The 14,380-nt window shown below is 39.7% G+C and overlaps 1 protein-coding gene across 1 annotated transcript in view; it reads right to left on the reverse strand.

The window, feature by feature from the left end:
• Nucleotides 1–371: 371 nt before the first annotated feature.
• LOC132827994 (glucagon-like peptide 2 receptor) overlaps nucleotides 372–14,380 on the reverse strand; it is a 45,158-nt gene continuing 31,149 nt past the window's right edge. The window contains exons 10-12 of the mRNA XM_060844847.1: nucleotides 11,913–12,051; nucleotides 8,545–8,586; nucleotides 372–674 (exon numbers count right to left, since the gene is read on the reverse strand). Coding sequence (XP_060700830.1) covers nucleotides 372–674; nucleotides 8,545–8,586; nucleotides 11,913–12,051 — 484 coding nt within the window. The remainder of the gene's footprint in view (nucleotides 675–8,544; nucleotides 8,587–11,912; nucleotides 12,052–14,380) is intronic.

A 14,380-nucleotide genomic window follows, 5' to 3' on the forward strand; every position in this document is an offset into this window, starting at 1 on the left:
AATCAAATTACGCCCCCCTCCCCCACCCCCCCCCCACACACAAATACACACTCATTCATTCACTCACTCACACAGACACACACACACATATAATTGTAGCAACTCTTCTGACATCAGCTGACTATGTGGGCCAAAATTCAATGATAGATTTCTCCTGTCCAAGGCCCAGTTCTACAAAGACAGAACATTGGAAGAGCAAGATTTTAAAATGCCTTCCAAATAAACCTGGTCACTTGCAAAATTCAATATTTACAATGAAAAGAGGTCAGTCACAAAGTAGGTTCAGATTGTGACTCTAACTCACTTGTTACATTAAAAGACTTCACAGTTTACAAAACTTAATGTTGGACTTGATTTGTCCAGATCTGTCCTTACATCTGGCTCTCTCTAATGTCTGCTTCTCCTTCGCTGCTCTCAGACACACGAGCCTGGGTGAACTGTTCCATTGGAATAGCTTTGTGTGCTTGCAGTTCTGTCATCGGTGCTGTACTCAGTTGCATACTGGACGTCCTGGTATCACTATAGTAGGAGCTGCTATTGTAGATATAACTGTTGGACCTGGGTTTGGGGCATTTCCCCAGAAATGTGAAGTGTTTGCCAAAGACACAGCTGGTACATTCAAAGTGATTTACCAGCAGCCAGCATTTCCATCGCATTTTCAACTCTGCTTGGACCTGCAGGAAAATGAAAAAAAAAATAAGAATTTGCTTGATGTGTGTGGGAGAATTTTTACAACCAAAGCAGCCATCTTGTCACATATTATAAGCCTGGAATCCATTTTAAATCTCATGTTAGTGTCAGTTTGTTAAGTTTGTACATTCCCAGGCTCAGGGAGGTGATTGACCTTGTAGCTGTACTAACACCTGATGGTGAATTCTTTCCCAGCACGGGAATGTTCTTCTTTTACAAGAATCCATTGTCATATTAACACTTGCTTACCAGCCACTAACTAGCACTGTCCAGACATCACGTGACTGGGGCTACTGACTGGGCAAAGTGCCTACTTACTCATTATTCAGCAATTAACGGTTTGCTAATTGTTAAGTGACTGTAACCTATATAATCACACAACTCTCTGTATCTCATCAGTGTGACTTGTGACCATTGGGTCAACTTCAATAACTCAATACACAATCAATAACTCAAGGTTTGTGTGGCATGATTCGTTGTTTCTCTAAGTTAGACCATTACGAGCAAGTCACCCGCTTTGTAATTAATTTCATCCCCAACAATGCGTAAAGAGGACATCAAAGAAATTTAAAAATAATTCTATCATACACCCATTTAAAGGTTACTGATGAAATTTTGTGTCATTGATGGCACGCTACTCTGCATTTACCAGCCCCTTAATTCCACACATTCACGAAAGTAGGCACCCTGGTTTATAAACATGGGCTGTATTTTGCAATAAGCATAGTTGTGAGGACTACAGCATTCTGTTGTTCAAGAACATATCAGACAGCAACTAGCTACGACTGCAAATGTGCAGGAAAATGCACAAATTAGGGAGTTGCTGTCTGGGCTGACTTGCGTCTCCAGAAGCTCTACTATTATGGGACCTTGCTGAGAGACTTCTGCATGAAAATATCATGATGTGAAGAGAGTGTTCTATGGTTACGCACCAAATATACTCAGAAATGCAATGGCTGACCTATTACAGTGTAAGTAAATTAAGAACATTGCGGCATGTTTTAACTCTTTTGTTCCAGGAAGCCAGGTGTTGAACTGGAACCAACCTTTACACATTTTTGAGCATTTATTTACAGAGGCACACAGACAAGCATGCACCTCCTAAAACAACAACCCAATTATCCCTCTGTTGATTCAATTAGCAGGAGGACTAGAATAAACAGGAATGGTGCCCCCACAACTAATATAATGCAACCAAATATAAATATCCTCAAACATTAGGAATTGAGCTAATCAGATTGACGTGATATTTCTAAGGTTGATGACACACTGCAATTCTCTCAGTGGCCATTGGTAATGGAAGGCTTCCAGGGTGCTGGTGGACAATGAATGCAGGAACTAAGAGAAAATTGAGGACTGCAGATGCTGGAGAGTCAGAGTCGAAATGTCTGCAGCTGGATAAGCCCAGCAGGTCAGGCAGCATCAGAGGAACAGGACAGTCAATATCTTGGGCATAAGCCCTTCATCAGGAATGAACGCAGCAAAACCCAGGCATGGAATAACCATGGAAGAAGGGTAAGCAGTCAAACTAAATTATACCCTAGAGCATTGCTGCCTGGACATACTGATGGCTTATCATTATTCATAAGAGGACATGCAAGTCCTCAGTTAATGCCTGATAACTGCATGCATTAAATAGAATAGACAGAAGCCTCTCTGGTGCTGAAAATGAACCTTAATGAGTATAAAGTTCCTTCAGATGTTAATTATTGGTGGAGATATTTTTAAAAGCTTTTTAATGCTTTTCTTATGTCTTTCCCATAATCCTATTTTTCTTCCCCTCTCTTTATTTTGCTTTCTGTGTATGATTTGACATTGATTATTGGATTTGATTTGATTTATTATTGTCACATGTATCTAAGTACAATGAAAAGATCTGTTTTGTGTGCAGTACAGACAGATCATAACATACAAGACAGAAAGACCATGGAAAGATTGAACTGAGCGAGGAATACAAAGTTATGGCTGCAAAGGAAGTGCATAAAGGCAAGATCAACATTAGATTTGAAATTTGATATTCTCACTGACACTTCCTGATTCAGACTTTGTGGTCTATATTACCCATTCAGTTGAGGAAATAAGTAGCCCACATAAATTCCAGATTCTCTGTTAAGGATGTTGCACCAAACATGCTTTCCTGCAGTAAAATGTCTAAGCTGCTGTGTAGGTTTGGACTGTAAGACATGAAAAGGAGTCTTGTTAGGGTTGGTGACCAAAAGCTTGGTTGAAGAGGAAGATTATGAGGAGAACCATAAAAAAGGAATGAGAGAAAGAGGGTTACAGAGGAATTCTAGGTCTAGTGTCTCATGCAACTGAAGGTGCAGCCACCACTGATAGAATGATTTAAATCAGCAACTCTCCAGAGGTCAGAGTGACAAGAAACCTAGGACGATTGCTAAAGGAGATAAAGAGGGGCAAGGCCGTAAATGGATTTGAAGATAAGGGTGAGAATTTTAAATTGAATGTATTGATTAACCTCAGTGGCTTCCAGTTAAAGAGTACAGAGGTGAGATGTTAATCTGTGTGACTCAAGACTCAGGTAGTATACAGGGCAACCTTGGTTATCCGAACATCAAGTATCGGAATTTCGGATTATCCTAACAAGATCTCAAGTTCCTGTAAGAGTGTTATCTGAACAGTGATCCCAACGATCCCAACTCAGCTATCGGAACGAGATACTCCCCATCCGTTCAGATATTCGAGGTTGTTCTGTCGTTTTGTGATCACCTCAAGTTTACAAAGGGAAGAATAGGAGAAGCCAGCCAGGAGTGAACTGTCAATTCCTGAGGTAACAAAGGTAGGGAGCAAGGATTACAGCTGCAGATGAATTGGACAATGCCATGGATTTGGAAGCCTCTATTTCCTTCGGAAGCTAAGGAAATTCAGCATGTCCATAAAGGATCATACATTATAGTTGCACCATAGAAAGTACCCTTTCTGGATGCATCATAGTGTAATTATGGCAATACTTCCCATGACAGAAAGAAACTACAGAGAATTGTGAATACAGCCCAGTCCATCAGAAACCAATATCTCATCCACTAACCTCATCTATACTTCCTACTGCCTCAGGAAAGCAATCAACATAATCAAGGACCCCTCCCACCCTGGTTATACTCTCTAGCATCTGCTTCCAACAGGCAGAAGGTAAAGACATTTGTATATGCATACAAAAAGATTCAAGAACAGCTTTCTCCTCATCTTTACCAGACTTTTGAATCGACCTCTAATGTTGATCTCTCTGCACTTACTTAGCAGCTGTAACATTGTATCCTGCACTCTATTCTATTACCCTGATGCGTTGGTATTGTAAGACAATATTTGACACTACACATGACAATAATAAATCAAATCAAATTAAATCAAGTGGTTTTAGTGATGGAGAGAAGTGCAACCTGGATCAAATATGATACCAAAGTACAAATAACCCTGTTTACCTTTGGATAGTCAACAGGGAGATGGATGGACTTCAAGAATGGAACAGAAGTTGAAGAAAATGGCTTCAAGCTTTGTTACAACAACTATTTACAACTCTAAGCCCCCCTTTCTCTTAACTGCTTATTATCTGCCTCCAACTCTATAAACAACATACTGTTCAAATAAAAGAAAACACATCAAAATTACATCAACTTGATTGCAAAACCACACAGCGGCTGTCAACTCCAGTATATTTCTTCTTTCAGCTGAAGATCTCCGTGGGTCATCTTCTTTCTTATTTTTTAATGAAAAAGGTAGCTTCGATAGAGTGTTTTTGAATAGCAGTCTTTCTCAATGGCAATTACTCTTGCTAACTTTCAAAATGCCAGCTTCTTTTTACCCTGAACATTGAATCGTCTCATTAGTTCGATGTTAGCAGAAAACAATAAATCCAAACCCGATTGGGTTTTAGTATCCTGGCTGAAAAATGTGTTGCTGGAAAAGCGCAGCAGGTCAGGCAGCATCCAAGGAGCAGGAGAATTGACGTTTCAGGCATAAACCCTTCTTCAGGAATGCCTGAAACGTCGATTCTCCTGCTCCTTGGATGCTGCCTGACCTGCTGCACTTTTCCAGCAACACATTTTTCAGCTCTGATCTCCAGCATCTGCAGTCCTCACTTTCTCCTAGTTGATTTTAGCATCCTGGGGCATAATTTAAATTGGTTGGTTAAATTCAAATTATTGGCAAAACAGCAACCATCTCAGGTATCTATTTCATAGCCAAAAGTTATATATTTTCAATTTTCCAGTACACTCAGACTGCTAGCTAGTCATATAACAAGTGTTTATCAGCTCTCAGTGCAAAACAGCATTCATTCTCTCTTAAAGGTACAGCACATACTTCAACTTCATAACAATATTCAGATGGAGGAAATTTCTGCTCATTCTGTGCTGGATGTCTGATAACTCTAATAATTTAACAACAGTAGGGGCATTGGGACAGATGTCAGTGAGGTGGAATTGGGCATGATTTGCCCGGATAATTAGAGAAAGGTACAGGAGGTACCAAGAGTGAGTTCAATTCCTACACCAGTAGCTCATGAAAGCTGCCTCATTATACTGCATCATGCTTAATGTGGAATGAGGATGGCAAGGATTACATCTTGCAGATGAGTTGGGCAATGACATGGACTTGATGCCTCTACTTAGGTGGTATTGAGGATGCATAGATTGATCTGGAGGGTAATGTGGGTACAGAACATACAACAGCATGGAAGTGGGTTTATGGATATTTTATGTTTTTATTTTTAAATGTTGAACACAGTGCCAAATCCTCAGGCAGGCTTTTAATGCATCCTGCCTTCAATTCAAGCATATTCTCCCAACTTCCAATTCAGACCCAACTACCACGATGAAAATGGGAAGTTTGGCTGACCAATTTTTAATGGTTAGATTTGTGGTACCAGAATTCTCCTAATACTTTAAAAAAACTGGGACCAGAGAGTCTGGATAATTTTTTTTCCAGGTTGACAAGCTATAACTAGCATAGTTCTACAAGGATCAACTATTCTCTAGGTGGATCCCCAACTATTTAATCCATGTTCATGACTTGGATGAAGAGACCAGGCATACTGCAACCAAACTTGCTGACAATACAAAGATAGGAAAGAAAGTTTTGAGGATGACAGAAAGATTCTGCAAAGGGATATAAATAGATATCTGCTTGGACAAATATTTTGCAGGTGGAAGATAATCTGGAAACATATGAGGTTGTCTGTTTTGATAAGAAGAATAAGAAATCAGAATATCATTTAAATGGAGAGAGAATTATGTGGCACAGTAAGATCTAGGTGTCTTTGTACATGGTCACTTGCTAACAGTTTTAGTTACAGTTTTATGTCAACCAACCACTACTATAAAACCCAGATAATACCTGGCTGACTCTGGTTCATATACATTTAAACACAATGAACTAAGTTGGCAGCACGTTTGCCTTGTTACCTTTATCTCTTAGATATTTGAATCATCATCATAGAATCCCTAGTGTTGAAACAAGCCCTTTGGCCCAACAAGTCCACAATGATTTGGCACCATATTAACAAAATTTGATATTAACACCTCACAATCAAAAATTCATATTCTTGTGTATGAACATGTTTTGACTTGAATCTTTCTCCAATAGTTGAAGTCAATTTAATTAAAGTCATGGAATCACAGTCAATAATGGCTAACAAAAATTTGGTTACTGAACAGCCAATTTTGAAAGGACAACCATTAGAAAATTTCATAATCAGAGGACAGAAATCATTGTATTTAATTTTCTTGCATTAGAAATTTGTTGCTATTGTCAGCAAGATGACTATGCTGAATTGGCAGAATTTCTTTGTTTTGCTATCAACAATGATTAGAATTTAGACAGAAAACATTTCTTTAAATTGATTCATGGAATGTAGGCATCAGGATCAGAATTTATTACCTATCTTCAGTTTCCTTTGAAAGGCCAATGATGAGATGCCTTCTGGCAGTTTTGATTCACAGGAATGGCTTAACAGGCCGGTTCAGAGGGCAGTTATGAGTCAACCAAAAGGGCGTTTGTGAATTGGATAGGCTTTTGCAACAATCTACAATGGTCTCATGGCAATTATTTAACTTCTTATTCCAAGTTTTTATTCAATTTATATATATTTGAAAGGGATAAAGGTATAAGGCAACAGAGATAGGGCTGGAGAGTGGGACTAGCTGGGTAACTCTTTCAGAAGCTGGTACAGGCACAATGGGTCAAATGGCCTCCTTCTCTACTGTAAAGTTCTATGATTCAAACAATTCAAACTCTGCTGTCTGCTGTGCTGGGATTCAAACCGGGTCCCCAGAACAGTACCTGGTTCTTAGAATTCCTAGACCTACACCATTGTCTCTCAAGACAATTAGAAACACACAATCTGATATCAAATGAGCAATTATCCCAATTGAGGTAATTGATAGACCCTTAACTGATGTACTCAAAGTGCAACATAGATTGGTGAATAAACAGTGATTGCAGATTGAACTCTGATGTCAGATACTAAGAAGACGTAATTTCATGTCAAACACTGGGAAGCTGAGGAAATTCAAAGAGAATTTTCACTGACAGGGACAAAGATCAGGCTGAGAAGCCGAGAAGCAACCTTGAAATAGTATGGCTGAGGAAATGAACAATCTGATTTTACCAATGTCACTATCACTGAATATGAAGAGAGGTGCGCAGGTTAAGCAACAAGTTAATGTAAAGATTCTGCATATCCATGGAAGGCACTAAGCCAGGATGAGCTATGTTCACAGATTCAGCACTCACTAAAGGAGAGATAAGCTAATATGGAGATCCAGGATACTGCAAAAAGAAAATGTTTGAATAAGCCAACCAGCATCATTGAAGAAAATTCAATAGATAAAAGATTCTTAGGAAAAATGCATTCTGATGGTAACAGGGGAATAGAGAGGAGATCAAAGAACAGATTCCAGAATAAAAGTCAAGGGTCTAAGGCTGCATAAAATTGATCTTGGTTGAGTGGACTCTTCAGTTCAGAAATACAAACTGAAAACATTGTAAAAACTCAAGACGTTTAGTGGCATCTGTGATGATAGAGAAAGAGGCAAGGATCTGTTTCCATGCTATACATCTCTCTGACTCTTCTTCAGAACATCTGAAGTTCTGTGGAAAAACTACACTGGACTCAAAACGTTAATATGTTTCTCCTTCCACAGATGCTGACAGATCTGCTGAGCTTCTCCAGAACTTCCAGTTTCTATTTCAGGTTTCCAGCACCCACGGTACTTTATTTTCAACTTCAGTATGAAAACCAATGCAGTGAGCAAGTAAAATCATGAAGAACTTTGCAAGGCGGAGTATCGGAGGACAAGCCAACTGCAATCTCACAGAAACTGTGTGGGAATTGGAGAGTGTAGTGAATACCAGGTGGTGTATGCTTTCCAACGAAAAGGTTGCATAGTACATGGTGTATGTTATACATAAAAAGCTCAGTCCAGCAGAGGGAGCACTTGCATAGGACATGCAGATAGACACAAAGCCAAACAGAGGTGGGGAAAGTGTGCACATACATCATCCATGCTCGCACAAAAATGGTCCAGCTTTATTTTGTTCTTAGACAGAAAAAACATGTATACAAATTGCAGACAGTATAAACATGTTTGGTGCTCTTATATTAAAATCAGTAAATAAAACCACTGATAAATCAGATAAAGCAAGAAGGTATTTGTGCCATTTGCAATTTTCTTCAAAATAAACCAACTGATCTATTTACGGTCAGTTGAAAAATTGTTCCAAAGTATCCAATCTGAAGTATTCCTGGTTCACTGTGGACACAAAATTTATTATCACAATTAACACACCGTTATTATGGAGACATGTGTACAACGAGACTATATTCAATCAATTCCTTACCTCGCCATTGGCAAAGCAGTATAGCAAGGCCACCAGAAAACCCTGCAGGGGAAGAAAAGACTATTGTTGTCCATTGAATTGTTGCCAGATACTTTCCACTTAACAGTGTACTAAAGCTGCAGTGGATTTGGCATAGATTAGTCAATTAGGTGCAGATATAGTATTGTAAATAAAGAAAAATAGTTTTCCTCAAATTTGTTATATTAAAAATATATATTTGTTCCTGTACAGTTCACCATTCAGAGCACTAGCCAACTTATAAAGTCCCTTAAAACTTGAGAGAACTTGCATTCTAGGGCAATTAGAACTGGGCAATAAATGTAACCATGTCTATGCATGCCACAAACCAAATTCAACTTTTCAAAAATTGGTCCACCGAGGGTTATTTTGTTGTAACAGGCTTGCACTGGAATCTCACTCAACCGTACTCTTTTTTTTGTAAAAAATCAGCCATGATTCAGGAAGTTTCCAAACCTTTTGTGTTACCTTACATTGACATTGCAGTAACTATAACATTGAAACTCCTACAATCTGCACATAAAGTCTTTACAGTGGCATCATGTATCATTGACAGACATAGTCTTTTGTTTAGTTTGAAAGGGTTATTAAGAGCAGATTCAACATGTGACCTGGATCATTCAGCAGTTTTCCTTAGTCAATTCAAAAAGCTCAATGATGAAGTGTTGGCACAAAATTTAGGAGTCAAATTTGTCCACAATGATGACAATTTTAAGTCAGTGATCAAATGTAAGCTGTTTGTTAAGGGAATGCAAGTACAGGCAGTTTCAGCCTGTTGTGGAACTGCTTGAATAAAAATGAAGGTACAACTGATTCTTCACTCAAGTCCTAAAGGACTTCAGAAGTTGGAAAATGCACTAAATACAGCCAATTTAATATAAAATTGGATGTATTGGTTTTGGATCCTAAGTGCTGCAAATTGGAAGGGCTGTGAAACCCAATCTGTCTGATCCAATAAATGTAAGATGCCAAAGCACCATTCAAAAAAAAAAGGAAAGTTTGCCCAATGTCCAACAATTATCCTCAACCAACTCCACTAATATACATTATCTGATTATTTATCAATTACTACTGGTGGGATCTTTTGCTGGTTGCAACGTCACTGTTTCAACTGATACCCAACCAGTTGTGGAACTCTTTTTGGCATCTGGTGGATATGAAAGGTCCTAGATAAATGGAAGGTCCAGTGCAGTACGGCCAGGTATTTCTTTAACCCCTAGTTTTACCTTTAACTACCAAAGAAAGACAGTATTGACTGATCCTTAATTTTCAGCTAAACAGGTTGAAAAAAATCACTTGAGGTTTTGATGAGAGATCTTTGCAGAGAGACAGATGTTAATAGCAAGATGACTTTAGGTTAGAAAAATGATATACTATTGACTTTCTTTTAAAATAAAATGTTGTTGAACTGTGATTTCCTAAGTGAGATAGACAGTTTCAAAATGTTTATATGAAGGGATGACCATCACTGCTGTCAGAGCAATAGTTTTCACTATCATTATGTGTTTTTTTTAAGGTGTTCTCATATGCTATCATTACGTGGCTGAGGTGAAGAACTCAATTTACCCATATGAAATGTAACTGAATGCTGCTGTTGGCCTGATTTAGTAAGAGTTGATTGCAATGATTATTTTTCAGTATGATTCATTTTGATTTTTCACCATTCCCCCTGTGGGACTTCCTCAGCCCACAGACAATCTGTGACTGAAATAATATCAAGATGGTCCCTCCCTTTTGGTTCAGTTTATTTTTATACACAATAATATGGTCAAGTACCAGAGGTGTGCTTCGTACCAGAATTAAAAAGAAATGACAAAGACGGTTTTTGATCTAATATTTAGTGAATTACCACTTGCTGTACATTGTCTACTTAATATCAAGCCACGTGTTGTCCCATCACCACTTGCTACTGTACCACAACAATGAAATACAGAAAGAATATGGTCAACCAAATAAATATTGTGGTGTTGATCTATTTCTTCGGTAAATGGATCATGCTGTTAAATGTCATTCAACAGAGAATATTCTACCAGCGTGTTGGAGTTGCATAGCATCTGCAGTTTCTTTTTAAAACACATTTTTCCATGTAGGTGCTCAAAGCTTTACTGAAATTTTTGTTTTCAGGATGCGGGACATTGTGAGCAAGGTTGGCTCCCCAGCTGCAACATCACAAGAGTGGTGAATGCTTTTACAACTAAATAACTGGTCAGACTACGTTAGAAAGCATCATGAGGCAACCTCAATATAAAACTAAAGTTGCACATTGGTCAAATTGTAAGAGGGTGACAGGACGTGATCATGAGTGAATCAGTTGTGTTTTAACAAATTTCTAATAACAATTGTACTTATGTTTCTGGTGCACACAATGAATTATTAAATCCTTTTGTGGTAAATATTGTGTTTTTCTATTTTTGGTTTTGCACTTAAGACCACTATGTTATACCATATAATCATAGAATCCCTAGTGTGGAAACAGGCCCTTCAGCCCAACCCGTCCATACTGACCCTCCAAAGAGTAATCCACCCAGACACATTCCCCCTACCCTATATTCAACCATGACTAATGAACCTAACCTATATCTCCCTGAACACTATGGGCAATTTAGCACAGCCAATTCACCTGACCTGCACACCTTTGGACTATGGGAGGAAACCAGAGCACCCAAAGGAAATCCACGTAGACACAAGGAGAATGTGCACATAGACAGACGCTTGAACTGGGAATTGAACCTGGGTCCATGGTACTGAGAGGCATCAATGCTAACCACTGAGCTACCGTGCCACCCAGAACTACTGTACCTCAACATTTAGCCCCTCATTTGAGAATAAAGCCTAGATGTCAACCTCTTCCATTGTACAAGGAGTACAGTTCTTACTCTTGATATGATACATGGCAGCAGCTTGCCTCCTCAGCTTCAAGCTCTTGAATCTGTGCTACCTAGAAGGACTGAGTAATGAGTGTTTGGAAACATCAACATGTGAAAGTTTCCCTCTAAGTCAGAGGCCATCCACACTTGATCATATTTCACCATTTCTTCCTTGTCACTCATGTCAAAATCCTACTTAGGCCACTAGCACCACAAAGACCACAACAGTTCAATTGGAAATCCCACTGCCAGAACCTCAATATCAACTAGGTTAGGGAATACATGCCAGTCTCACGTGCCAAGACTCAATAAAGTAAATAAGTCACAGTGACTTGATATAGATTAGCCTAGAAACTGTGTTTGAAATATGAGCTTTAATAAGTTAAATAGCTCATCACCATTCTTAACATTCTGGCCAAAGAATTAATACCCAACTTACTCACATAAACACCCAGAATATTATTGAAGAAATCTTGCTTGTACCTGGAAGGAGCTGATCGCTAGCTGAATAAATATCCGGATATGTCTCAGGAAACCCGGAATGTGCTCGTCTATCAGGAAGATGAATACAAACTCATGGATCCCAAGCAGAGGTATCAGAACCAGGGTCGATCTGGCCAACCTAAAACATTGGAGTGACAAAAAATGCTTTTGGTTTTTGGGGGAATTCTTTAAGTTAGACGGCCTCAATTCTACTGGAATAGAACATTTTAAAATTCTCTGTCTGACAGTTGGCACACTAATGTTTGAGAAATACATCACTTGAGTTACTGTCCAACTTAAGTTGCACAGTTGGTAATCTGCCTATCCTAGGATAGCAATGCCAATCAATCAGCAGGAGACAGAGACATCCTTAATCTCAGCCCAAATCAAAATCATTTCTTCTAAAATTAATGGCTCAGTTATCACCATAAAATAATTGGAAGTATATTTTCCAAAAGCTGACACTTGTTTTAGTGATAAATTCCTCGTGCAGTTTATACATTGATAATAAATACCAAATCCTTAAGGACATTTCTTTACTTCCCCTTCAGTTCTCGAGAGAATGTCTCCTTTCGAGGGCATGGTTTCACAATTCTGTAGCCTCTCACATGAATGGCAATATACCTCATGCATGAATTTGATTGGCAAGGACAATTCCTGTAAATTCTGCACTTAAGTTTTCCCACTTGTGTCACTAAAATGCAATGAAGCAGGAACACTGACTGAATCTGCACTTCCCGAGTTCTGGAGTGGTGCTTGAACTCAGTATCCTTTGGGAGTAACTGAGTGAAGCTGACTGTCAGACCATACAAGGTTAAAATGGAGGAAATGCATAAACACTGCCTTGTGGAGCCTTTAATTCTAATGTAATCCCATCTTTGGCGTTTGATAGCTGGCAGTGACTTCGGTAAAGATCCCCAAACAATCTGTCTCTACACGATTTCCATGAAGGACGAACATTACTAAGAAGGATTAAATCATATTTATAGAGATGGAGCAGAACATTCATCAATGATGCAGAGAGACAGTGCAGGGTGAAATTCAAGAGCCCGTAAAAACCAGGCTGAATAATCGTGAATCATTAACTGGCATGTTTCAGCAGCAATGCAGGCAATGCATGAACTTTATGCTCTCTGCTGTTTTAAAGAATCTGAATAGTCCAGCTGGTGCTGGCCACACTGTGATTGGCTGGAGGCTGGAGAAGGAGGACACTATTGTCTGCGGCAAGCATGATTAAAGCTAGTCCAGAGCACGTAAAACTTATCTAGACCTCTCAAAAGGAGGTTCATTGTGATTGGAGCAGGTGGCCATTGAATCTGACCTAGGGGAGATTGGTAATGGGGGGGGATAATGCTCCAAACTTCTTTGACATACTGGAGAAGGAGATGGAAAGGGGTGCCCCATATCTATAGGGATCAGGAGACCCACCAGAGATATACTCAGGAATCAGCGGAGGGCAAGATAGCCCTGGTGGTCAATGCCAGGACTCAAACTTCAAGAAGCTGGATGCAAGGCTGACAGAGGGTCAATTACCCAACACAAGGTTCAAAGTCAGTCAATGCCACATCTAATCAACTATGCCAATAGCTTCAACCACTACTTATTTTACCATGACTCCATTAGTCATTTATAACCTATCATCAGGACTCATACATAATATCCATATGCTACACGATGCTCTTACACACATACACAGCACTGCGATAAGACTCACATGCATACCTCATGGTTTAAACACACTGGGGCTCGGGCATCACCAAAACATAACTGCACAACTTTCATTGACACAATTCCCTATCTCTTGCAGGACAAAGTAGTACATGCGAGTGGTGCTGGAAAAGCACAGCCGGTCGGGCAGCATCCGAGGAGAAGTAGGGCTGCACAGTGGCTCAGTGGTTAGCACTGCTGCCTCAGAGCACCAGGGTCCCAGGTCTGATTCCAGCCTCGTGTGACTGTCTGTGTGGAGTTTGCACATTCTCCCAGTGGCTGTGTGGGTTTCCTCCGGGTGCTCCGGTTTCCTCCCACAGTCCAAAGATGTGCAGGTCAGGTGAATTGGCCTTCTAAATTGCCCATAGTGTTAGGTGCATCGTTCAGAGGGAAATGGGTATGGGTGGGTAAATCTTCAGAGGGTCGGTATGGACTTGTTGGGCCGAAGGGGCTGTTTCTACACTTTAGGGAATCTAATCAGAATCTGCATTACGAGCTTAAGCCCTTTATCAGGAATGCGAGCCTATGCTGAAAACGTCAACTCTCCTGCTCCTCAGATGCTGCCTGACCGGCTGTGCGTTTCTAGCAGCAAAATCTTCGACTCTGAGACAATAGGATCTAACCACTGAGAGCATCTTCCGTATATGAGGAAGCAGTGAGTTCTGGTCATTATGGCAATGTTCATTGCTTAGTCTGTGGCCAGTGAAGGTGGTGATAGTACTTGATCCTCTCGCATTCTGACTCTGTCCCATCAGTTATGC

The sequence above is a fragment of the Hemiscyllium ocellatum genome, chromosome 25 (genome assembly GCF_020745735.1).
Source record: "Hemiscyllium ocellatum isolate sHemOce1 chromosome 25, sHemOce1.pat.X.cur, whole genome shotgun sequence".
NCBI classification, from domain to species: Eukaryota; Metazoa; Chordata; class Chondrichthyes; order Orectolobiformes; family Hemiscylliidae; genus Hemiscyllium; species Hemiscyllium ocellatum.